Raw genomic sequence first — 25,885 nt, 5'->3', positions numbered from 1 at the left:
GCACAAATTCTGAGTATGGGTCACCATACTTGGCTGAATGTCACTTCACTTATTATGAAAACATTTCCTGTGAGGTTTTTCTATAGGCTAGGAATATAGAATACAAGGGCTGTCAAGTTTACTAAATTAGTTGGACTACCAGTGTTGCGCAGTAACTAGGCTATAGTTACTAATAAATGTGTTACTGTAATAATATTACTTTTTGCAGTAACTAGTAGTGTATCTAATAACAAATAAGATTTCAGTAATAATATTACAGGTACCATCCATAAAACAGCGTAGTTACTAAGTTACTTTTGATGCCTCAACGCCTCTGATTTACAATCCAACAATCAAATAATTCCTAGATTTATTTTCATAATTTTCGCAACTTGCACATGCATGTGATGTCACCAGTGCAACAGGCAAGCTTGGAATATGGAAAAGCTTACATTCAGCATGTAGAAAAATTGCATTATATTGATTTTACCAGGAATAAAAAAAGATGATCTGAACACAGTTGTGAAAATTGTGGCTTTACTTTATTCTGGCATTACATCCCACCCACATCCCTCGGATCAGCATGTGGTAAATTATATTATAATCATATTATAAACTATATATTATAAAACAGTTTCTTACAAATGTATGTGATTTGATCAAATACATAATGAAATATAAACGTATATGGGTAACAGTGAAATTACAATTAGCTTCAAGCTACACATGACAATTAATGAGATTAGTATAAGACTTCTAATTGAATGTCACAATCACTAGCCTACTGAGTTTTTGTAATAACTGCGATCCAGTGTGGATTTTGGTCAAATGATGAGGCAGAAATATGTTGTTAGTAACATTCTAGAGGAATTTTATGTGGAAGTTACACAGTTACAACTTCAGTGGGGTGTGAAGAAACAGTAATGTAACCAGTAGTGTAACTAATTACTGTTGCCAGAAAGTAATAAGAAAAGTAACAATAATACTTTTGAAAGGAGTGACTAGTAATGAGTAATATATTATCTTATTTAAGGTAACTAGCCCATCACTGGGGACTACAACAATCTATTGTGGACAGCTCAATGTGATTTCACTCTTTGAGGAGGGGGGTGGGATGCCGGGAATACACTGGCCATTTTTGTCCGCCATTTTGGCTCAAGGTTTTCCAAAGCAGCAATGGAAGCGCAAGCCTGGAATTTGAGCCTGAATGGAGGTCGTTTCTTATCCACTTTCGACTTTTCTAGCAAAAACGAATGAACGCCAGGGGGCGGTGGGTGGCAAAACTTTCGAGCAGACAAAGATGGCGGTACGGAAGAAAGACGGCGGCCCGAATGTAAAATATTTCGAAGCGTCTGATACCGTCTCGCAGTTCGACAATGTCCGGGTTTGGCTGGGCAAGAATTATAAAAAGGTACCATTCGTTTATTTGTAACCAGCACTGGCCGTTCGTGATATATTTGTGCAGGAAAGGGCAGACTAGAGGCGGGTAGGCAGAAAGCAGAGGGGAGGGCAGGAAAGGAGATGGAGAGAAATCCAGCTGTTTAAAATCCACAGTCTGACGCGTCTCAGACAATAGAAGATGCCGGATGCGCGTCTTGAGAAAAGTCTCAAGTCGTACCCAAGATTTTGCTTTATCTATAATATCTGATGTCGTTTCCACATCTCTGGATATTCATTTGACCTTATCTAATAGGTTTTTATGAATGGCCTTTCTCTTTTATTCAAGGAAAGGCCAGCTCGTGTAACGGGGCTGCGGTACTGGCAGCGCAAGTCCGTGAATCCAGATGTGCAGCCAAATCCGCTTCGCGCGCCGTGTGTGTAAAAACAGCAACGTGTTACAGACGATGACAAATTCAAAATCGGATCTGAAGAATGTTTTTTTTCCATTCAGTTGCAACAATTTACCCGTGGAAATTACTCGATACACTGAAGCAATGTGTGGGAACCGGCTATAGTGTGCAACAAAGTGTCATTTCCCTCCAATGAAACACTTCAGTTAGCAAATACATAAAAATGCAACGGTATTTCATATATGAGGTAAAGATATCCTTGCATAGAAAACTTATTTTAATATAGTTCAAAGCAAACCTAATTTCAATAAATGCATGTATTTACCTTTATGGAATTACCAGTACAAAAATAATATGAAATTAAGTTTTAAAATATGAATATGGAAACATTAAATACATTTATGAAAAGCTGAAGTTATACGTAAAAATACTAAACTAAATTATATAAAAACAACATAAAAACCACTGGACTGATGCTGTATCATTCAGACCGTGCTCAGAGCAGTCTTAATTTATTCTCCTTTTTTTGTCATTCAAAAATACTAATTTTACATTTTAAAATGTCAAGTCATGTAGTTGTTCCATAGATGGATGGAGGAAAGCTCACAGATGACTCTTAAATATAAATAAGCAAAAGCATGCATATCCATATTAGTGGTCAAGGAAATGAAACCATAGTGAAAACACATTCATTTAGCATTTTTTTAATGTAATACATTCATTAGATAAATTATATTATCCACATTCAATTTGAGTGAAAGGTTGAATTTAAATGAATTTGAACACCACTGTATATGTGACACAATTTAATGATTGCCATGGTAACAAAATATACAAAAAAACTGCAGAAGTTAAATTAGCACTTAATTTTATGCAGTATTATTGTTATTGGCTAATGCAGATAACATCAGAATGACCAAATATTGACTAATTAATCAGTCTTAGTCTGTTATTAATCTACATATGTGTGTGTGTGTGTGTGTGTGTGTCCCTTTTATTATAGTGTCTAAAACATTCTCTGTTTCTTTCTAGTATATTCAAGCAGAGCCCCCCACCAATAAATCTTTGTCAAGTCTGGTGGTTCAGCTCCTTCAGTTTCAGGAGGAAGTGTTTGGCCGGCATGTCAGCAACCCTCCCCTCACTAGACTACCGGTACTCACACAAGCCTTCTTTCGTAATAGTATTGAATTGAATGCATAAAGTAATCAGCATTGTAGAGTTCTGATGATGCTCTCCTCTCACCCTTAGATAAAGTGTTTTTTGGATTTTAAGTCTGGAGGAGCTCTGTGTCATATTATGGCTGCTGCCTACAAGTTCAAGAGTGATCAAGGATGGTAATGGTCCTCTCTCTCCTTTCACCTCTTTTTATTATTTTATTAAATATATAAATGCTATTAATTTGTTTTTAAATTAAACAGAAGAAAAAAGGTATCAATTTTTTTTGTATATTTATACATTGAAAGATTTTTTTTCAAGAATGTTTGTTTTCTTTCTTTTTTTTCCGAACTGTCCCGTTTAATTAGTTTTTTTTTAATATGGATATTAAATTTTTATTTTCAAATATCTTTTATTAATATGTAAATATCTAGGCCATGGAAACATTTGGTTCACCCAATTAATTTAAAACACAGATTCATTCAGAAACTGTGTGTTGCTTGAAGATGCACAACAGTTCTGCTGTTCTGCTAAAATATAACAGTATTAAATTTTCATTCAATAAACTGTTGTATAAAATCAATATCACATTTGCACTTTTTCTATTTGGTGACAAAAACAGCACTGCACTTGTTGCTTGTGTGGTATTGCTAACTATCGAATTTTAGAAGCACATAACTTAAAGGGTTAGTTCATCGAAAAATCTAAATTATTTATTGAATCGAACTGTCCGAAAGAACTACTGGTGATCCGAAAACCGATGAGTCAATCTTTTGTTCATTATCTGGCTCGGCTCGGTGTTCATCTTCAGTTCTCTCTTCACAGCAGTTCAGTCAGTGTACTGTTTGAGGAAATGAATTACTCTGGGATATTGGTTTGTTTTAACTCAGAGGGAGTGTCAGCTACATTGAAAAAGTTAACAGCTTAAGTCATTTGTGGACTAATGCGTATTGGAGACGCAAACCATTTAAAACGATTCAGATCGATTTGGTGAACTGGTTCAAGAAGATCCGGTTACATAGAGTGATTCGTTTGCGAACCGGATATCCAAACTGCTTTGTTTTGAACTCTCTCTCACAACAGACACGTAAGAGAAGACAATGCTGAATAAAGTCGTAGTTTTTGCTATTTTTGGACCAAAATGTATTTTTGATGCTTCAAAAAATTTTAACTGACCCTCTGATGTCACATGGACTACTTTGATGATGTTTTTCTTACCTTTCTGGACATGGACAGTATACCGTACACACAGCTTCATTGAAGGGACTGAGAGCTCTCGAAATAAATCTAAAATATCTTAAAAAGTGTTCCAAAGATAAACGGAGGTCTTACTGGTTTGGAATGACATGAGGGTGAGTTATTAATAACATAATTTAGATTTTTCAATGAACTAACCTTTTAATTCAAAAGGCTACATCATGTAGTGAGTTGTTGCTCTGCATTATGTTCTTCACCAATCAACTGTGCTATAGGTGTGAATAGGCTATGAATATTTGCAAAAATGTTCTTTCAAAACTTCTATATATTCATCATGTGGACTGTTTTAGTATCTATTCATTAAATATGTACATTTGCCATTTCTTTGAGTGGTCCTAATCAGCTGTTGTATAATTTCTCTGACACTTAACCTTATGACACACTTGACAAGAGAGTCGTGATTCTCCTCCCTCATGGTGTGAATTGGTCCTTATGCTCCTGAATAGATTCTGCATGACATTTTTTGCTGCATTTGAACTTTCTGTTAGTGAATCAATCCTGTGACGTTAAAGTACTTATTAGTGAAGAGCTCTTTCAGTGATTGCAGATCAAAAATCTAATTAATACTCATTAGTTGTTCACTTTTGCATCCATCAGGAGGAGATTTGACTTCCAGAATCCTTCGAGAATGGACCGCAATGTTGAAATGTTCATGACTGTAGAAAAGTCCTTGGTACAGGTGTGTATCAAACACGGTTTCACACACACACACACACATGCAGTTATACAGTCAGAAGAACATCACTTGCACTCATGATATGCTTAGTATTTATTAGTACGTACATCTGTGAGATTAAATATTGAATACTGATGTGTTTTTCCCTTTGTAGAATAACTGCTTGTCCCGACCTGTGATTTACCTCAGTTCAGAGATAGAGCCCAAGCTGCTGGGAAAACTGAAGGACATCATCAAACGACACCAGGTACTTGCCAAAACCAGTAGATAAGGTAATCTAGGTATGGCTGGATCATTTATTTTAAATGAGGAGTTTTGTTTATTTATACAATATTCATTATGTATTTCAGTAGCTATGTGTGTGCCCTAAAACAGCTTAAAGGGTTACTAAATAAAACTTGTTATTTACAGTGTTGCTTCATTTTATGTTGGCATCAGAATCATTGCTTTTTTAAAACATTTAAATATTGGTAAAATGTTTATTCATTATTTGAAATAACACAGTTTTGTGTGTAATATCGTACGTGTGTTTGTAGGGATCTGTGACTGAAGATAAGCTGTCCAGCTCTCATGTAGTGGTGCCTATTCCTGCTAGTCTGGAGGACGGTATGTTCTGCTGTGTTTTTCATAGTGTAAAAATATATTCACATACATGTGTAGGGTAAAAGGGGCCTAAACACAAAGGCAAAAAATTGTGCTACCTTCATTTAAAAACAAAGAAAAAAAAGTAGTAATAATGTAATTTGCAAGTGTGTGCTTTTCAGAAGAGTGGGTTCGTCCTGTAATGAAGAGAGACAAACAGATGCTGCTACACTGGGGCTACTGGCCTGATAGGTGAGCTCACACACACACACACACACACACACACACACACACACACACACACACACACACATACAGAGTTCAAGTGTGTATGTGAATGCAGGATTAATGTGTTGTGTTTATGTTGCAGTTATGACACATGGATCTCAGCCAGTGAGGTGGAGGCTGCTGTGGAGGATCCGCCCACTGCTGAGAAACCCAGGAAGGTTAGACCCACCCCCTTACCTCTCTCCATCTGTCTCCGATCTTTTACCTCTCTTCTTCTTTGTCTCTTTTGTCCTGCACATGCTTTCTCTACCTTTCATAATGGTTATCTGAGAAATTCAGCCATTTATCACCTAACTGTAAGTTTATGTGTGTGTGTGTGTGTGTGTGTGTGTGTAGGTCCATGCCAAGTGGATTCTGGACCTGGATCAGTTTAATGAGTGGATGAATGAGGAAGACTATGAGGTGGGAGAAGGAGGACCGCGGAGGAAGAGAATTTCAGCAAAGACTCTCACAGATGAAGTGAGTGCTCCAGATGAAAGGAGGGATAAAAAACCCAGCAGTGCCAAAAAAAGGAAGCGCTCCCCGTCTCCATCTCCTACCCCTCCACCACAGGAGAGCAAGAAGAAAAACACCAAGAAAGGGTATTTCTATTACTGCATATTAAACTCATAATTCTCAGGAAACAGTGACATTTGTTTCAGAGAATATCTTTAAGAAAATGTATCTTCTTTTTTTTTTTTTTTAATGTGAACTTCTCTCTGTGTCTTTGTATGAACCTGTGTGTGTTTTTTCAGGCCCACTACTCCCTACACTAAGTCCAAACGAGGACAGAGAGAAGAAGAACAGGAAGATCTGACTAAAGATTTAGATGAACCCTCACCTGTGCCTGCAGTGGAGGAAGCAACACTACCTAAAACAGGTTCATTCACACACATCTAACAGTTTTTACCTAACGTGTGAGTCTAAATTGTGTGTAATCTGGATATTTGTGTGTGTAGTGACTAAGAAGGACTCAGATTCTACTCCAGTGAAAGGAGGCACTATGACTGACCTGGGTATGTCTCTACAGTTGTGTTTGTTTCTAAAACACCTGCCACTCAAACTAATTGAAAGGTGAAGTGTGTCTTTTCTGTGCCATTAATGGCACCAAGTGGAATTTCAAAAATAAAGGATGTCTATGTCAGCCTGTGAATGGGTAATTACAGCTGTCTTTGCACAGAACAGCAGCGATAGGAGGATGTTTTAGGAGAAAGTTTAATATGAAAAGCACACACTTCATCCTTCTGTGCTAATAAACACTGTTTTATTCTGTACTATAAAGTATAAGTATATGTGCAAAATTGCCTCAACTATGTTTTTTTTCTGCTATCACACCTAGATGAGCAAGAGGATGAATCAATGGAGACTGTAGGGAAGGTATAGCATCAAATTAAACCGTATTTCTGCTCACTAGTTCGGTTTTCACATTTATGTACATCTGGATTTGAGACTAAATAATTATAATGCATCTAAAATGCTTTGCAGTATTTTAATCGATAGAATTTTAATGTATAATTTTTTTAATTTGCATTTATTAAATAAATAATATATTAAAATATATGATTATTAGTATTATTATTAATCACAATAATTACATTTTATATAAATTGTATCATACAATTTTGAAAGAATATATGAATTTAAAAAATACAAAAAAATGATAATTTTTTGTATTTCAGGTTGCATGAACTCGTGATTCGATGACTTGATTTGATTGGTGACCCAAAAAAAGTACAACATTTTTTACATTAAAATGTTTCAAAATCTTAATCTAGACTGTCTCGACTATCAGTATGTCAGGTGTTTAAGACAGATCCCACTGTATTTCATGAGCAGTTTTCATGGTTGCTCTATGTTTGTGTGTTTCTAGGAGGAAGAAGAAGGTTCTCCGAGTGTGAAAGGAGAACCGGTGAAGGGTTCGGACCTTCATGAGGATAATGTCACTGAACAGACCCATCACATCATTATACCTAGCTATGCTGCTTGGTTTGACTATAACAGGTACTGTGACTACACACAACTTTGAAACGTATTCTGATCAAGAATCACTCATTTAAATAGGAAGTGATTGTTTGACTATGCGGTTTTCTCATTATAGAAAAATCAGGTGACAGCAAAGTTGGAATGTAACAGTCTGTTTCTGTCTCTTTTAGTGTCCATGCTATAGAGCGCAGAGCACTGCCTGAGTTTTTCAATGGGAAAAACAAGTCAAAGACACCTGAAATGTAAGAGTATCTTCTGGTGGACCTTCACACAAATACTGACTTGAATTTAAGCATGTTTTCTGACCTTCATTAATGATCCTGTTTCTTCTTCACTTTCTGCTGTGTTACAGTTACCTGGCATACCGTAACTTCATGATTGACACGTACAGACTGAACCCACAGGAGTATTTGACCTCTACAGCATGCCGTAGGAACCTGGCTGGAGATGTTTGTGCCATTATGAGGTCTGGGAAAGGAAAGAAATTGCTAAAATGTTAAATGCTAAAAATGATATATGCATGGTTCTTTTAAACTTTGACTTCAATGTCATTTTGAGTGTGAAAGTGTATTTGTGTTGACAGGGTCCATGCCTTTCTGGAACAGTGGGGCTTGATTAACTATCAGGTGGATTCAGAGAGTCGGCCCACTCCCATGGGGCCTCCACCCACCTCACACTTTCATGTGCTGGCAGATACTCCATCAAGTCTGGTACCACTACAGCCTAAAGCATCCCAGGTAAAATAACATAGTCTTCTCCTGCTGCATGTGTGATTCACACAGATTCTCAAACTCAACATGTTTAAAGCGAGCTGAAGGCATTAACATATTAACTAGGAAAAAAGTTAAATAAAGTATATTTTATTTGATTGACAGCCCTAAAAAATGTTTTGTCTTCACTTGATTGGTTATCTAAGCTGTTTTCCGTTGTTTTTCTCTCTAGACTTCATCCTCTCAGCAGATGCTCTCATTCCCAGACAAAGTCAAGGACAAACCAGCCGACCTGCAGAACTTTGGGTTAAGGACAGATGTGTACAGTAAGAAGAGCGGTCCAACTAAAGTAAGAGCGCCCATCACAGATGGGGCAGAGAGAAAATGAGAATGTGTCAGGTTAAAAGGAACTTTGGAATATGAAGTATGAAGATGATTCTCAGTGCTATGAGAGAGATTAAGGATCTTCTGTCATCCCACAGACTAAAAATGCTGCCAGTGCCACTCGAGAATGGACAGACCAGGAGACACTGCTACTGCTGGAGGTACAGTATAAACATATCAAATGTCCAAGACTCTCTGAGTCTACTAGACAAAATGCTTGAGTTCCATTTTTTTTTTTTTTACTATTGATACAATTTTTAAACATGATTTACACTAGCGTTCAAAAGTTAGGGTTCGGTAAGATTTGTAATATTTTTGAAAGAGGTCTTTTATGCTCACCATTAATTTGATGAAAATACAATAAATCCGTAATATTGTGAAATATCATTAGAGTTTAAAATAATGTTTCTATGTTAGTATATTTTAAAATGTAATTTATGCCTGTGATGTCAAAGCTGAATTTCAGTTTTCTTTCACAAGATTCTTCAGAAATCATTTTAATATGCTGATTTGGTGCTCAAGAAGCAGTTTTCAATGGCTGTGTTGATGAATATTTTAGGAAAATGTGGTACATTTATTCAGGATTCTTTGAGTTGAATGTTTTGGATTAGAATTCTTTGAATTTTTTTAACAATGTAAAAGGCTTAAATGTCACTTTTGATCTTTTTAGTCCTTCAAACGTAGTAATTTAAAAAAGGTCCTACTGACCCCAAACTTTTGAACAGTAGTGTAAACTTGACTTTTCCACGTAACAATTCCTGTTTGTTTTCAGGGTCTAGAGATGTATAAAGATGACTGGAATAAAGTATCGGAACACGTGGGCAGCCGCACACAGGATGAGTGCATCCTCCACTTCCTGCGTCTACCGATCGAAGACCCCTACCTGGAGGATAGCTCCTCCTCCCTAGGCCCGCTGGCCTATCAGCCAGTTCCGTTCAGTCAGGCGGGGAATCCTGTCATGAGCACTGTGGCATTCCTGGCCTCTGTGGTTGACCCTCGAGTGGCTTCTGCTGCGGCTAAATCAGCACTTGGTGAGAAGATGCCATTTTAAAGCGATAGTTCACACGTAAATAAATATCATAATTTAATTACACTCAGAATGACTGTGTCTGTATGATTTCTTTTTGTCTTTTTTCCTGTATGGAACAATAGTAAATAAGAACTGGGCCTGTCAAGCCCCAAAAAGGACTTGATTTGTATTTTCTTAACATGAACATCATGTTTCACTTTCTTTTTCTCAGAGGAGTTCTCTCGAATGAAGGAGGAGGTACCAGCTGCGCTGGTGGAGGCTCATGTGCGTCGAGTGGAGGACGCGGCCAGATCAAGCGGGAGGCCAGACCCTCTCTACGGCCTGGAGGGCAGCGGCATAGCAGGAACCAGCCTTGAGGATTCTGATAAACCCTGTAAATGAACTAACGTTTTCACTTGTTTTATGCTTTTTGGAGCATAGTGAGAGAGAAAATAACTGTGTATGTTTGTTTTTCAGCTGAAGATGGAAGTGAGGAGAATAAAAACAGTGATGGTCAGTCTAGCCAGGATAAAAGAGAAAATAAGGTACCTGTGCATAAAAAGTTTATCTAAATCTGGGATTAAAAGTCTGATTTTAACCAAGAAGTAAACAAAAAGATCTAGGATTTTGGAAAATGTAAAACATAATAATGTATACGTAAATATATGAAGAGTTTGGTTCCAAAACGCAATAAATTCATTTTGATTAATTTTAGTAAAAATGTGTTTTCTTTACCAAGAAAGTGGCAAGATGAAAACCACTTTTTCTGTTTCAATCTTTCACATAGCATCTTTAGGTTATAATAACATTTTTTTCTCAAAATGCAATAACTAATAACTTTTTTTCTCAAAATGCAATAAATCCATTGAATCAATATGAAAGTTATTTTTCATATTGAAACTGATTAAAATATACAACATAGTAAATTAATCCACATATGACAGCCTCTGAACTAAAAATACATTCATCAGTCATCGCTCCAAAAATGAATTCAACGGGTCATGTTGTTAATGCTATAAATTAATTATAGCAATAAAATAAAATTTCATCATGAACAAGAACATGAACAACAATATCACATTAGACCACAGAAATTCCAAAATTACATTTATCTTACATTCAACTTCCAACTACTACTAATCACAGAATCGGCTTTACTGATGAGATGCGCATGATAATCACATGCGATTTATTGTGCAGCCCTTCTTTGTTGATCACAAAGTACAAAGTAGATGAGGAAAACTAGGATACCGGGTGTCCCATGTATTTAAAGCGCCGCCATTACTGTCTAGAGTGTGTGAAATGGTGCACTGTGATTGGTTGTTACTGTTTACAGTGCGTGGAATGGTGCCTGTGATTTGTTGAGCGTATATATCACGTTCTGCAAAAAAAGGAAGACTGGCATTTGTCGCTGTTTGGAAAAAAAGGAAGAAAACATGACCTAATAACTCTGCGAATATTGTATTTTGCATGAAATTAAAACCTGACTTTTCAATACCCACCAGATACATTACTGATTTTGGCGGAAACTAAATTTTTTCTCCACGTTTTGGAACCAAATCCTTCATATATACTACCGTTGAAAAGATTTGTGTTGGCTATTTAAAGATTTTTGGAAGAAGTTCTTAAAAAGGCATTTAGTTCATAAAAATACAGTAAAATCAGTAATATTGTGAAATAAATTACAGAAAATTCTGTTTTAAAACAATTTAACTCCTGTGAATTTTCAGCAGTCATTACTCCAATCTTCAGTGTCACACAATCATTTAGAAATCATGGTAATTCTCTGATTCGGTATTCAGGACACTTTTCATATTATTATCAATGTTGAAAACAGTTGTGATGTTAAATATTTTCTGGAGATTTGTTATATTTTCCTAATATTAACACATGTGACATTCCTACGTCTTGACATTTTAGGAGAGCAAAGATGGAGCCAGTGAGGAGGAAGAAAAACAAGGAGAGAACGGCAAGAAAGAGGAAGAGAGAGCGAGAGAAGGGGAGACAGACAGAGAGACAGAGAAAACAGACTCAGAAATGGGTGCGTTTTACAGCAAAAAAAAAAAAATAGAATGTGTAAAATCTAATAGAGTAAAATTCGGACTTATAACAAGACATCAAATGAAATTTAAATGCAAAGATTAAGAGATGCAGATTATTTGTGTAAGTGCGGTACAAACACATCTGCAATTGTATGTGTTAAAGTTACAAAATGCATAAACTGTTAAAAGTTACAAAATGCATAGATAACATTTCTTAACTGAACTCTTTGGGATCTCTGCAGCTGATGGCGAGAAGGAGAAAGAACAGAAGGAGGGGTTGGAAGAGGGTCAGAGGGATGGAGAGAGTGAGGGGGAGAAGAAAGCAAAGGTGGAGAGAGATGTAGGAGAGGGGAACCTGGCCACTGCCGCTGCTTCAGCACTCGCTGCTGCTGCCGTGAAAGCTAAGGTGTGTGAAAAGGTGACATCATGGTGAGAAATCAAACAGCTTTCCTGCAAATGAAACACTTAACGCTGTATTCTTTGATTTCTTTACATTCAGCACTTGGCAGCAGTAGAGGAAAGGAAGATCAAGTCTCTGGTGGCTCTGCTGGTGGAGACCCAGATGAAGAAACTGGAGATCAAACTCCGACACTTTGAAGAGTTGGAAACCATCATGGACAGAGAGAGAGAGGCAGTAAGGCAACATGGATAATGGATATATATATTACGTTCGGTGGTTTATCAGGTTCATTAAATTATAGTTTTATACATCTGTTGCTTAAAAGAACAATTCACAGACATGCGCATGAAAAAAATAATTGACCAGAGGCTCCAAAAGTAATTCAATCAGATTTTTTGCAGTTGTCTAAAAACAATAGGATATTTAATGAGGAACAGACCGAAATCAAAGTCATTATTCATTGAAAATCCATTCCTTTAAATGAAAATGAATCTGCATACATGTATATTGTGTTTCTAGCTAGAGTATCAGAGGCAGCAGCTTCTTGCTGATCGTCAGTCGTTTCATATGGAGCAGTTGAAGTATGCAGAAATGAGAGCCCGACAGCAACACTTCCAGCAGATCCAACACCAGCACCATAGCAACCAGCCTGCTAATCAGTCTGGGAGTACTCCCTCCGTACCCCACCAGCCTGTCACTAACGTCTCTGGCCCGCCCCCAACACAAAGCCCCGCCTCCGTGAGCACCACTAATGCCCTCAATGAAGCTCCACCACCCACCTCTCACAGTTCTCCCCCGACCATCGCACAGACTGGAGCAGCGAATGGTAATGACAGAAACATACACATGCATGTACACTACACACAGCAGGGGTGTACATACATCACCATTCAAAAGTTTGAGGTGGATACATTTTTTATGTCTTACTCTTATGCTCATATGTTTGATCAAATATAGCAAGTTTTCTTTTTAATATATTTTCCAAAATGTAATTGATTCCTGTGAAGGCAAAGCTGAATTTTCAGCATCATTACTCGAGTCAGCAGTGTCACATGATCCTTCAGAAATCATTTTAATATGCTGATTTGGTGCTAATTATCAATTTTGAAAACAGTTGGGCTGCTTACCGTTTTTTGGAGCTACATGGAGTGTAGCTACATGTGGAGCTACATGTGCAAAACTCTAACTACAGTCTGCACTAGCAAAAGTCTGAGCTAAACAGTTCACATCACCTGCAAAACTCATTCCAAGCAACACAACTCTTAACACATGGCTCAAAACAGGCTCAGAGCAGCCAAACACTACACACAACCCTCACTGAGCTGTCACTTAGATTACACTGAGAGGAAAAAAAAACACAGGCATCAAACACCAATACAGAAAATACTACCTTTTCATCTTTATAGTTTGAACTATTTCAGTGACTTCATACAAAGTCATATTTTCTTCAAAGAAAAGAGTGACATTCTTTCACATGTTTTTCTATTTTTATTTTTAGAACAAAACAATTACTTGAGGTAAATGAAAATTAGCAGTTTGCTTCAATAGTCTGTAGTAATTTGCGGAAATTACAGTAATAATTACAGTAAAAGGTAGAAACTAAAAGTACATACTGTAGTTCGAACAAATTATTTTCAGGGCTAATCCTGAAATTGCAATCAGCAGTGTTTGAATGGCACAAGGCTAAAATCTATTCCTATTTTATATGTGTGGTTCACAGTTTTGACAGCAGTGTGTTAGCATTTGAACAAAGTGCTGTAAATCCACAGTGTTGTGCAGGTTGTGGTTAAAGTCGTGGGATAAGTGTGTAGAGTTTTGAAAACTGTGTTCAAGCAATGAAAAACGAACTAGAGTTTGGTCCACATGAACTGCTGCTGTGCAGACTGTAGTTAGAGTTTTGCATGTGTGACCTCCAGTTGTGCTCACTGTTGTTTAGCAATCGAAAAAAACTGTAATCATTTGTGGAACTTATGATACTTTTTTGGGGATTCTTTGATGAAAATATAGTTCAGAAGAATAGCATTTATTTAAAGTATAACTTTTCTGTGACATATGTAAAACTCTTTACTGTCGTTTTTGATCTATTGATCAATTGAACTTGCTGAATTAAAGTATGATATATTTTTTTTATATATATTACTGATTGAAAATCTTTTGAATGGTAGGCTATTTGCTCTTACAATGATTCGATTGAAATATTTACTGAATGATCATCATGAAATTTGGTCACTGTTCAGTGTGATTCAATGATTTTTACAACTGAAATAGGTCCAAATTTGTATTTTGGTTTAGAAATGTGCTTGTTTTTTTCACAGTTTCTGTCAGTGAATGCACTTATATTTGCACCAATTTTTATATAATGTACTGTATATTTATATTAACTTGTAATGTAAGTATTGTATAATTGTCTAATAGATTTTTTTGTTTGTTTTTCCGGTTTACTCCAGATTCCAGCACTCCACTACCAGGGGATTCTCTGTATCCAAATGCCCCTGTGCCTCCAACACAGTAAAGGAAATGGTGAGATTTAAAGGGGATCAATGATTCCAGTGAAGAAAATGAAGGAGATTAGATAGAAAGCAAAAGAGACAGAGATGAAGGGAAGCGATATCTTCTTTTTTGTCACTTCAAATTCTTGCCAGCATCTTGAATATGACATCATTCAAAATAAATAGCTAAAGCTAAACACAGATAACCTTTAAACTGACAAATAAAACAGAAAAAAGACCTTTGGTTTGGACTTTTGGAAAGGTCTTAAACTGAAAGCAAACAAAAAGCAATCCTTACCCAAACAGCCTGCATCCAAGTACCAGGCCCAAAGCTCAATATACATACCCTTGTCCGTCCTCCACTTTCAGTAACATCTCTTAACTTTGAGCCGAACCACAGGATCCAGGATACCTGTGATCTGCACTCCAGAAGCATCTCCATGTACTTTAGGTACTCAAATGGAAACAAACATACAAAAGAAACCAAGAACAGATTGCACTTTGAGAATGTTTCCGAATCTTACTTTTTGGAGGGATGAAGCATTAAGTTAAAATTTGCCCTGACTTAATGTTTTCTTTTAACGACATTATTTTTATCACTTAATCTTTGTATTTGTTTCATAGAAGCACTTGATTTGGAGTAAGTCTGAAGAAAAACTTGACTTTGTTATCATTCATTTGTATGCGTGTGTGTGAATGTTGGTTTTGCTTTTGGGACAATGTGAAAGCTTCAGTGGTTTGGCCTGTTTTTTTAAGTTTTTTATTAGCATGATAAAAAAGAGACAAATTAGTCTGTTTACTAAGTCTGTTTACTTTGTCTCTGACAACATGTACTGTAAGCTTGGAAATCCTGTCATCAATAATTGATGTTTGCATGTTATTTTTTGGGTATGTGTGTACGTCATTACCACAAAATATAAGTTACTCTACATTTCTAACAGGTGAAAGTAGTTGTTTCGTTCTCATCTCATTGCAATGTTTGTGAGAATACTTAAATATTGGAGTGTATGATTAATCACCTATGAAAACATTTTGGGAAACGCAGCAAGGAATCATATTGGTTCCTCAACTCAAATAGAATTGAATCAGTCATTTTAGTAAGATTATATTGCACATTTTAGTATCCAGTGTTCATGCCAGAACTGATGTTTCAGTTCAGATTGTTAACCCTTGTGCGTCAATTTCAAAAAAGTTACGCAGAGGTCCTTAGATGACAAAATGTCCATGTTAAAAACAGTAATAAAAATATTATATATTAATGTTTTTTTCCGCTTTCCTTGACAAAAATGCATCCGTCCTATTCATAACTACCAAAAATGCACTAATTGTTTTAGGATTTTAACCTTTTAAATGCTTGTTTGTTTACATAATGCCTCTGTTTTTCATGAAAAAGTCATTCTTTTCCATGTACTAAGCACTAAAACATTTTATCATTTTACTAAAACTAAAAAACATTTTCAAAATGTTTTCATCACTTGAAATAAAATAAACCTTAAATGAAATTAAATTGAATAAAAATAACACACTCATAAGAACCACACCATAAATATGAAAAAAAGTCGTAAAAATTTTGAAGAATGAGAGCATATTATAAAAGAATACATTATTTTATGCTTAATGGCACTGGGATTAAATGTTGTTGTTTCACTGGGGAAATTTTTGTCCTTAAAGTCCTGAGTTTGACTAATTTTTATACCTAGAGTAAAATAAATTTCTGAAAGGAAATGAAGGTGGAATTTTAAAATTCCAATAAAAAAAAAAACGAAACAAATTTTTGACAAAATTGATGCTGTTTACATCAACAGCCAAAAATGATCAAAATAACAAAAATGAAAAGGACACACAAGGGTTAAATGTGTTTTGTGTGTGTGTGTGTGTGTGTGTGTGTGTGTGTGTTTTAGTAACAGGCCAAACCCACGAAAAAATATTTACGACATGAAGGAAAATCATTTTGTTTTACAAATTAGTGGCAACTACCTGATGAGTAGGGACAAGCGATTTTAAAGCTATGTTTGCAGCTGTGGTCTGTGTATCTCATATCTTCATATTGTAACTGTCTTATTTTTGTATTTGTATGTTTCTTTACACCATTACAAATGACGTAATGCTGTTATCATATTATACATGTCTGTAATGTCTCCTTCTCTTTCTGACTTTGGATGTTGTATTATTGACATGTTCATGTGAAAGTGTCAGTTGCTTTATACGATGAAGCTGGACTCTTTGTGTGTGTGTGTGTGTGTGTGTGTGTGTGTGTGTGTGGTGCATGCATTCTTTGATTTGCCACACATCTTTTTGTATGTACGTATGTATTTTTATATTTTATTTTAAACTACATTAATTTGAAGTGTTTCCAAACTACAAATGCTATTAGTGATGGATGTACAATCTGCCAATATCAGAATTGACAAACTCATACACTCCCTCTGTGATAGTACCTGCAGTTAACATCCTCACACATGTATGTGAATGCACACATTTGCAGTAGTCCAACATGCAGTATTACTGACAGAACAGATTCACATCAACCTCACAGTTTTGCACGCCTCATAATCAGTGTTGAAAATGTCATTTGATCAATTTGCTCAGCTCTTTGCTCTTTGTCTTTTACATTTTAGTGGTATAACTAGTCAGTTTTTTTTTAGTTTTTTTTTACATTTTGTTTGTACTTTGTTTTTTAATGGGGAAAGCTGGTAACCATTGCATTGAGATATGTGTGAATGTTTGAAGATGTTCAGTTCGATCTTTGAGGAGATGTAGCAGGAGCTGTCTAACACCTGTTTGATTTAGAATGGACCCATTTTGGTTTCAAAAATACTGAACGTTTCTGCACAATAAAAGGCATCTTCAGTGATATGAGCTGTGTGAAGAGTTTTCAGAATTTATCATGCTAAAAATGTATTACATTTGTACAAAAAGAAGCTCTAAAGTTTATCATGAATGTGACATTTAAACTTGAAAAAATATGAAAGCAAAACCTTTCAGCTAGTAATGTTTTACATTTTGAGCAGTTCCTTGCACAAAGCCATTCTACCTTGCAGAAAACACGAGCCGTAACTACCTTTGGAGTTTATTTGATCTTTTTGGAGCTTCACAGACATAGTCACTTCCCACTTTCATTGTAACAACTTACTTAAACATTGTACTTTCCATTCAAATAAAATCATAGGTTTTGAGCAACATGAGAGAGAGTATGATGCTGAATTTTAATTTTTTTGCGTGAACTATCCTTTCAAGATTTTGAATAGAAGAATGTCATTCATTCACTAGTTGGCAATATTTATATTTCAGACTGAAAAAAACTAAACAAAAAAAACACCAAGAATGATAACTAAAAACATAACTGTTAGCATCCACACCAGCACATGATAATGATCTTATTCTTATTATTATGTGCAGCTCTGTCTTCTGCTGCTTTAAAGGTTCAAACTTGTTCAAGTCAAACTCGCATTTGTGAAAAAAAGAAAGAAAAGAAATTGAATTGAATTGTGAGAAAGATTTGCAACTCCCTTTTTTATTTTTTAATCTGTGGTGGAAACAAAAACATAATTGCAAGACGTAAACAATAGGCTAGATATAATCTACAGATAATAGATATATCTGTAAAGGATAGAATAGAATATCTGAAAAGCTATAACAGATAACAGCTTTTCGGATATTCTGTGGAATAATAAATCATAATTATGAGATATAAACTCACCATTGCGAGAAAATGAATCGGAATTCATATCTCAAAATATTTTTTCCTCACAGTTCTGTTTATATCTCTTTAATTCTGTAGCTGAAACAGGCTTCCTTATTATTGTTATATGGTGTGGTATGAACAGGCCTTAACAATAACGACAGATGACATTACAATCACCATCAGATCAATAATGGATGATAAAAAAAAGTAAACATTGACAGCCAGTCACAATCGACGTTCATTGACCAAGTTTAAAAAGGGTATTATGCAACACTATGGACCACACAACAGCCGTTCAGAAGAGTTTCTTTCTGTTAGCATGCTCCCTCACACTTGCAATGTGCTGTGGTTGAAGAATACAAGGTGTTCTTTTAGATACCATCAATATCTAAACAGTCCTTTAAGTTTTGTTTAGTGAGTCCACTTGTCTCCTGAACACAGGACCACTAAAATATGTAGGCAATGAGAGTTTCCCCAGCCAGCACATTCAAACCTTCTCATACTCCTAATTTGGCATTGTCTTGTATTATGTGTACTGGGAGAGAGTTAACTATACTTAAATGGAAGTGGTTGGTACAACAATGCCCTACAAGGCAACCCATACTCCCACACACATACAGTACACCCACACTCACAGCTCTGACACACACAAATCAACTAAATCAAAGATCACTCGGAATATTTATTATGACACATAGCAGACAATAAAGAGGGATGTCAAATGACTTACAAACATTTAGACAATAGGTTAATAAAAAATAAAAAAAATAAAAAACTACAATTAAGAGCCAATCAAAATGTCCCTCACAGTTTAAGACAAACAGGGGCTGAATACATTAACTGCTGGAATGAATGGCTGAATGGGAGGTATTCAAGCAAACCTATGAACACCAGTGGAAGCTTTTGGAATGAAATGAGCCATAATTCTCCAGAAATATGATAAAAGGCACTTAAGGAAAAAAAATAAGCTAGAATTGAAATGAAAAATCACATACATGGGGGGTCTGACGGACAAAAATTAAATAAATGTGTTTGATTTCTTCAACCGCTCATGACCATCCTTACGAGTTCTGTAGAAGAAAGAAAAAACAAGAATAAGTATGAGGCAGTGATCCAAGAAAATTCAACACAGTAGATCAGCAAATGTTGCCATGGACACTACACGTTAAGTTCTAGATACTTCTAGACCCACAACAGCCACAGATCGTACTAAAACAACAGACTTCATGTGTAGCTCAGTAACATTTCCCTGCAACAACAGGAGCTGAAATGCAGAAGCCCCAGGATGATTTGAAGGAAAAGGGCAGGAAAAGAGATTGTCCAGGCCTAAAGAAAATTAGAATGAGTTAGCATACCTTATAAAGGCATGGGGAGAACAGATAGAAAGCAGGAACAGCAATGTAATGGGACTGGAAACTAGAACCAACAATACACCTCTTTACAAAGCCTCCTAACGTAACAGCAATTCTATAAAAGATAGGGCTGGATGTTTACACAAAATTCATGACTCGATCACAATTCACAAGCTTGGAATCTGATTAAATATCGATCTTGAATAACTTTGATCAATTTTCCTAAAGGATAAACCTCTCATAACTAATGCTCTAAACTATACAGAGAACCCTGTCAACTTGGTACATTACTATAATATTAAAGGTCAAATAATAGCTTTTCAACGGTAAATGTAACATTATGTGACATTGTTTACAAGCTGTTTTATTGACATCTTTCCATGATAGATGATTTGTTCACGCTTCAGCTGAAAACAGTATAGACCAAAAGATTTGATAAACGTTATGGGTTCAACAAAATGAGATAATGACTAAAATCGAGAAATTTGTACTTTCAACTCAGCCCGAATCCACTACACTGGCACCGTTTTAGCCTTCTATACACTCAATGGTTACGTACACACTGCAGAGATTTAGGAGAGACAGTCATTTTTACAAAAAGATATGAATCATGGGGGGGGGGGGGATTGGGCATCAGGGTGACCAGCAAATTTAGCATCTTCATGGTGACAGTGGGATTCAGGAGACGCCTATGCACATGCAGAAATGCTACATGCTACGCTACAGCCAGGGGACGCAGTAGAGAGGGAGCTGCAGGAGAGAAGAATAATTGAAAACAAACAGAGGACCATCCGTACCCTCTCCTCAACCAGCCATAATGTGGCGTACAAATGCTTTCAGAAGGAAAGCAAATGGATTAAACATGGACTTCAAAACTTTTGCTGTAGTCTTGATGTTCAGAGAAGAAAAAAAGGCCCATTTGTGACCGTTCTACCTTCATAACTGATGCAGCCATTAGCGTCCTCATGTCCTGCCAGCAGCGTCTCCACCTCTTCCTCTGTCATCTTCTCACCTATCATAAAACACGGGCAAGCTGCATCAAATTCTTCACTCTGTTTTCAAAAGAACATTATTCCGAACAATCTGTTGCCGTTTAGACTCTTTGGGATTGAAAGGAGTGATATTTTATTCACCAAAAAGTGTAATTCGATACAAATTCAAATCTTAAAACTATATATTTAAAATAAAACTGTACTTGCAGATAATATATTAAATAAAATGCCATTTAAGTGTAAACACTCATGAAAATCTTCTACACTTAAGTACACTGTAATAACGTCAAATCAAAACGTTCTCTTTAAGGTACATTTTAAATCAAGAATTACAGATGGACAATTATTTGAGGTGTTGACTAACATACTAAAGTACTTGTAAAGTACTTCATTATACTTTTAACTGTAGTGAGTTATTCAGAACTACATTTTAAGTTAATATATTTTAAATGTACTTCATTGCAGCTTTATCATTACAAATGTTCCAATAGAAATAACATAACAGATTAGATTTCCATAAATGCAAAAGCACACTTTAACCATATTTTAAAGACAAAAGAAGTAATAACAAACACCTACTTAAGTGGGTCAAATAAAAAAACTCTAAAGATCAGCTAATTGCACTTAATATAAATTCAAACTATAATATTGTGCATTTTCATTGAATTGCAATTAAAACCCAAATTAGTGTCTAAAAACCTTATATTCAGTTGGCACTTAAGCAATTTCTTTTGCACCATATTATTTCCATCCTAATTGTTCCTTTTAAAAGTATGCTAACGTGTAAGCAGTTTTAAAAAGAATAGCCTTCTCAGTTAAAGATGACAATAACTGAAAAAAATAAACATTCTAAGATGCTTGCTAAGTTGAAGAAACTTTGAAAAGAATCAAAGAAAGATAGTATTGTACTGTATTGTAATATCGTTCTAAAAGAGGCAGTGACTCTTTACCCAGTGTAGTTAGGACATGTCGTAGCTCAGCGCCCATCACCGTTCCATTTCCCTCTTTGTCAAACACACGCAGCCCCTCCACAAAGTCCTCAAAGGAACCCTGATCCTTGTTCTTAGCGATGGCCTGCAGCATGGGAAGGAACTGCTCGAAGTCCAGCATTTTGATGTTCATATCTGAGAAAAAGGACATTAAAAATCACTCTTATTTTCATTCATTCCAACATCTTAACACTCTAAGAAGTGAGCCAAAAATGATAATTGCGGAGAATACAGACACATGAGTGCATTTAGACTGATTAAAGGTTTTTTTTTTTTTACTTATACAGCAGTATGTAGCTTATTGATCAGGGGAAGTAACAGACATCTGGGTTTGGAACAACATGAGGGTGAATAAATTACAAGATTTTTTTCCTTTTTGAGTGAACTATCCCTTTGAATGAACAGAACCAAGGCTTTCAAACATTGCTATTTTCAGTCAATAAATCTGGCATGATTCAACCTTACATATACTGACAACATTAAATATTAATATAATTTCCTGTTCTAAAACAAGTCAAAAAATGCATATTTTAAGCACATAATACCTCACAGAAGTCACAGAAACCAAAGACAGGCCTGACCTTCATTATTGGGGTTTCCCAAAACTTTAAGGACCTCCGCATTGACAGGGTTCTGCCCCAGAGCACGCATCACATCCCCACACTGATTGTACATGATCTTCCCATCTCCTGTTCGGTCAAACAGGAGGAAGGCCTCCTTAAACTCTGTTAGCGAGAGAATGAGAGTGAGAAAATGCATTAGGCGAATGATGCAGAAAATTATTTGTAGTTATGTGGACTGAAAATGAAAATGAGTAAAAATGCATGTGATTCATTCTAAAGCAACAAGAACATATTAATATAAAACCATTAGGCTTCTAGTTCTTGCTTGAGGCTTTAAGATCACTATCATAGCGCTTGGCAGAGCGACTTAGGGAAGTCGTGGCCTAATGGTTAGAGAGTCGGACTCCCAATCGAAAGGTTGTGAGTTCGAGTCCGGGGCCGGCAGGAATTGTGGGTGGGGGGAGTGCATGTACAGTTCTCTCTCCACCTTCAATACCACGACTTAGGTGCCCTTGAGCAAGGCATCGAACCCCCAACTGCTCCCCGGGCGCCGCAGCATAAATGGCTGCCCACTGCTCCGGGTGTGTGCTCACAGTGTGTGTGTGTGTGTGTGTGTGTTCACTGCTCTGTGTGTGTGTGCACTTCGGATGGGTTAAATGCAGAGCACAAATTCTGAGTATTGGTCACCATACTTGGCTGAATGTCACTTCACTTACAGGAATGCGATGCTTCCTGGGCCGCCCCGAGTCAAACTACACACACACACACAAATACTTACACAAATACTTACTTACTGTGATTAACCATATATGGGCAGAAAAGAGAACAAGCACTACATCGACAGGAATATGAACACTGTACACCACGCACTTACAAGATGCACTCTGTAAAATATAACCTGCAAACGGGTCACGGACGAGTCACAGTGAGTGAATCTTTTCAGTGAACCGATTCAAAAGATTTATGTCAGTGAGATGATTCCAGGCAGTGCCTTGTGATCACTAAATGTTTTAAATCTGGAGCTTTGTGCAGCTGCTGTTTCGACCTATCAGGTGAAAAAAAAAACTGCTAAAATATTTGTGAAACAGCTCATTTTATTATTACTGTATTATAGTAGCAGTTTCCGGTGTTCTAACACCGGTCCTTCAAACGCGACGCATCTGTAAACTGCCTGCACTTCAATCTCAGTATGTCAGCACCAAAATTTAAAACAAAAGACACCTTCTTATTTTTCTGTTACATTGTGGCATTAGGTACAGCGAACACAAGCATGTACATCATATCAAGCCCATCTGAGAGCTAAGCATCGACTGCACATCTGTCAGCCAGTTTAACTGATGTGCAGGCCTACGTTTATTTTGCAATAATCGGCAAAACAATCGCAACTATATAACCACGTCGAATTCATAACATCACCATATTTAAATAGTCAGTATTCATTACTCACCACAGATCTGGTCCTCTGTGAAGTCAGACTGTCCATGCCAGGATAAAAAGGGCAATAGAGAAGATCAGCGTTAAAACAGAAGATGCATTGGATTTGATATTATTCCAATAATATTCTAAGGATTCTAAGATTATCCTACGAAACAAAACACTCAGAGCAATTTTTGAATATTAAAGGCGTGAGATATTGGACTGAGAGCAGAGCTTAGTGGCTTAAATGCCTTATGATGATTGGGGTATTAACGTTAAGTCCATATTGGCAGCAATATTGGTAAACCTACCGTCTGCATTACTAATAGGCGTTGCCTGCGTTATAGTGGAAATGAGCGCTGTCTATCATAGTGTACTTACCATGACTGCAGTTATTGAGGATGGAGCGTCGGCACGAGCGCTGTGTGAATTACAGTATGGGCGCACACTCTCTGCTACACCGCTATATTCACGATGACGTCATGTCATCTCGATGCCAATCAAATAGTAAGGGCGCTGCTTTCCCTTTACTGTCATTACCGGTGTGTCAATATTATATGCGCAGTTGTAGAAACTTTGAATACCGTAAACGGGGGGTGGTGGGGGGGGGTGTCGATTGGTGTGCACATAAACATTTAAGCGTTTGGCAGACACTTAAGTTTAGCCAAAGCGACTTGCATTCAACGTACACATTTGATCAGTTCTTGTACTGTCTCAGACTCCCAGAGAATCGAAGCCATGACCTCGGCGTGGTAGCTGCCTGCCCTACTGTTTTGGCTACAGATGATAAGCTAATTCGAATGTAAAATCCAAATAACTAAATGGGGCTGCTGCAGAATTCATCGAAATATTAATAATAATATTAATAACTTTTAGTGTAAAATTAAATTATAATTTTCATCATATATATTTTTTTTACTTTACAGTACATTTTATTTATAACAATAATATACTTATCTTATTTTTTATGATTAGTGTCTATTATTTAGTCCTATTATAATTATTATTATATTTAGTTTGATGATTTCCTAAAGTAATAGTGACATCAGTGAACAGTACAGAACCGAAACTTCAGTGAACAGTTCTTAAAACATGTATTTCTTTACCAACTTTTTCTTAGTGTGAAGAAAATGTTCAAAATCTAAAGAACCTTCTTCCACTATAAAGAACCTTTTTTTTTTTTTGCAATGGAAATGTCCCATGAATGTTAAATGTTTTCATTGAACCATGAAGGCCAATAAAGAACCTTTATTTTTAAGAGTATAATGATTATAGCTGAAAACAAACAAACAAACAAACAAAACACTGCCATAATGTTCAACAGCATATCTTTCAGACAAGGATATCATGTATCTTAAAAAAGAAATGAAAATAAACATTCATGTACACACTGCTACTGTCAAGAAGGCTCTGCAAATATAGAATTATTTGTTCTAGTTATTTCTGCATGGCATCTAAAGAGATGCTGGACCAGGTATACCAGAGTTGACATGGTTTTAGTTTTCCAGCAAGGTGGCCCACAGAACTGACTTTTAAAATATAAGTTGTATGATCGTAACCAGGTTTTTTTTTTTTTTTTAAATCACAATAATGTAATTGCCACTGATTCCAATCCATGTTTCTAAAATATTTTTTGATATCTTCTGAACAGATCAAAGTTAAAAATATGCACATTCTTCTTGTACTCCTTTAGATGGCACTAAAGAATCAGTCAAGATGGGTGGTTAGCACATTAAGAACATTAGAATGAACAGACAATTATTCTAGTGAAATAAACTCAGTAGGTGGCAGTAAAGCACTAGATTAGACTGTGTCTACATAGACACTTGTCCAGGTCAGTATTTCAGATCGTAAAACATTTATTTTTTGTGATGGCACAGAACCAGCACAAGAGGTCAGAAGGTGTTTTTTTTTTTTTTTTTACCAGTAAAAGGTCAGTGACAAAACAATAATGTCAAACTTTACAATTCATTTTCTTAATTCATTTCATGATTTAACTAGATTTTTTGTTGAGGGATGCATGCAGAGATATGGATATGATCTGATCCTGTTTTTGGTTAAAATTACAAAAAAAATAATAAATAAAAGATGTATAGTAATCTTTGTACATTTTATTAAAAATATGATTTTGAACCATGCTGATGAGACAAATTTCACAAGTTCAT

At 36.1% G+C, this 25,885-nt stretch overlaps 2 protein-coding genes across 3 annotated transcripts; one reads left to right on the top strand and one right to left on the bottom strand.

Moving 5' to 3' along the window:
• The first annotated feature begins 1,261 nt into the window (after nucleotides 1-1,261).
• smarcc2 (SWI/SNF related, matrix associated, actin dependent regulator of chromatin, subfamily c, member 2) lies at nucleotides 1,262-17,577 on the top strand. The gene is made up of 26 exons (XM_059560078.1): nucleotides 1,262-1,390; nucleotides 2,802-2,921; nucleotides 3,018-3,103; nucleotides 4,779-4,860; nucleotides 5,012-5,104; nucleotides 5,394-5,463; nucleotides 5,622-5,691; nucleotides 5,810-5,885; nucleotides 6,064-6,308; nucleotides 6,462-6,586; nucleotides 6,666-6,722; nucleotides 7,046-7,083; nucleotides 7,577-7,707; nucleotides 7,860-7,931; nucleotides 8,042-8,155; nucleotides 8,273-8,426; nucleotides 8,632-8,748; nucleotides 8,882-8,944; nucleotides 9,556-9,814; nucleotides 10,025-10,186; nucleotides 10,270-10,337; nucleotides 11,713-11,833; nucleotides 12,077-12,240; nucleotides 12,334-12,468; nucleotides 12,754-13,060; nucleotides 14,682-17,577. Exons 1-26 carry the CDS (start codon nucleotides 1,280-1,282, stop codon nucleotides 14,744-14,746), a joined length of 3,105 nt encoding a protein of 1,034 aa, XP_059416061.1. The 5' UTR covers nucleotides 1,262-1,279; the 3' UTR covers nucleotides 14,747-17,577.
• Nucleotides 17,578-17,777: 200 nt separating this feature from the next.
• LOC132151741 (myosin light polypeptide 6-like) lies at nucleotides 17,778-24,218 on the bottom strand. Of its 2 annotated transcripts, XM_059560080.1 has the most exons (7): nucleotides 24,102-24,218; nucleotides 23,752-23,779; nucleotides 22,323-22,466; nucleotides 21,703-21,876; nucleotides 20,695-20,772; nucleotides 20,558-20,593; nucleotides 17,778-19,478 (listed from the first exon to the last, which is right to left on the bottom strand). In XM_059560080.1, exons 1-6 carry the CDS (start codon nucleotides 24,102-24,104, stop codon nucleotides 20,565-20,567), a joined length of 456 nt encoding a protein of 151 aa, XP_059416063.1. In that variant the 5' UTR covers nucleotides 24,105-24,218; the 3' UTR covers nucleotides 17,778-19,478; nucleotides 20,558-20,564. The 2 variants fall into 2 exon arrangements, with proteins under 2 accessions (XP_059416063.1, XP_059416062.1); XM_059560079.1 differs by lacking the exon at nucleotides 20,558-20,593 and having other exon boundaries at nucleotides 24,102-24,217.
• Nucleotides 24,219-25,885: the final 1,667 nt, after the last annotated feature.

The sequence above is a fragment of the Carassius carassius genome, chromosome 10 (assembly GCF_963082965.1).
Source record: "Carassius carassius chromosome 10, fCarCar2.1, whole genome shotgun sequence".
NCBI classification, from domain to species: domain Eukaryota; kingdom Metazoa; phylum Chordata; class Actinopteri; order Cypriniformes; family Cyprinidae; genus Carassius; species Carassius carassius.
This window is presented reverse-complemented; position numbering and strand designations above follow the sequence as displayed.

Bases quoted from the DNA above. Each gene is read 5' to 3' on its own strand.
- smarcc2 (XM_059560078.1), top strand. From the start codon at position 1,280: ATGGCGGTACGGAAGAAAGACGGCGGCCCGAATGTAAAATATTTCGAA. The intron at 5,105-5,393 runs GTACTTGCCAAA...GTGTGTTTGTAG, and splicing joins ACATCATCAAACGACACCAG to GGATCTGTGACTGAAGATAA. The intron at 6,587-6,665 runs GTTCATTCACAC...TTGTGTGTGTAG, and splicing joins AGCAACACTACCTAAAACAG to TGACTAAGAAGGACTCAGAT.
- LOC132151741 (XM_059560080.1), bottom strand. The intron at 21,877-22,322 runs GTCAGGCCTGTC...CCTTTTTCTCAG, and splicing joins GGGAAACCCCAATAATGAAG to ATATGAACATCAAAATGCTG. The intron at 20,773-21,702 runs GTAAAGAGTCAC...GTTTTATGATAG, and splicing joins ACATGTCCTAACTACACTGG to GTGAGAAGATGACAGAGGAA.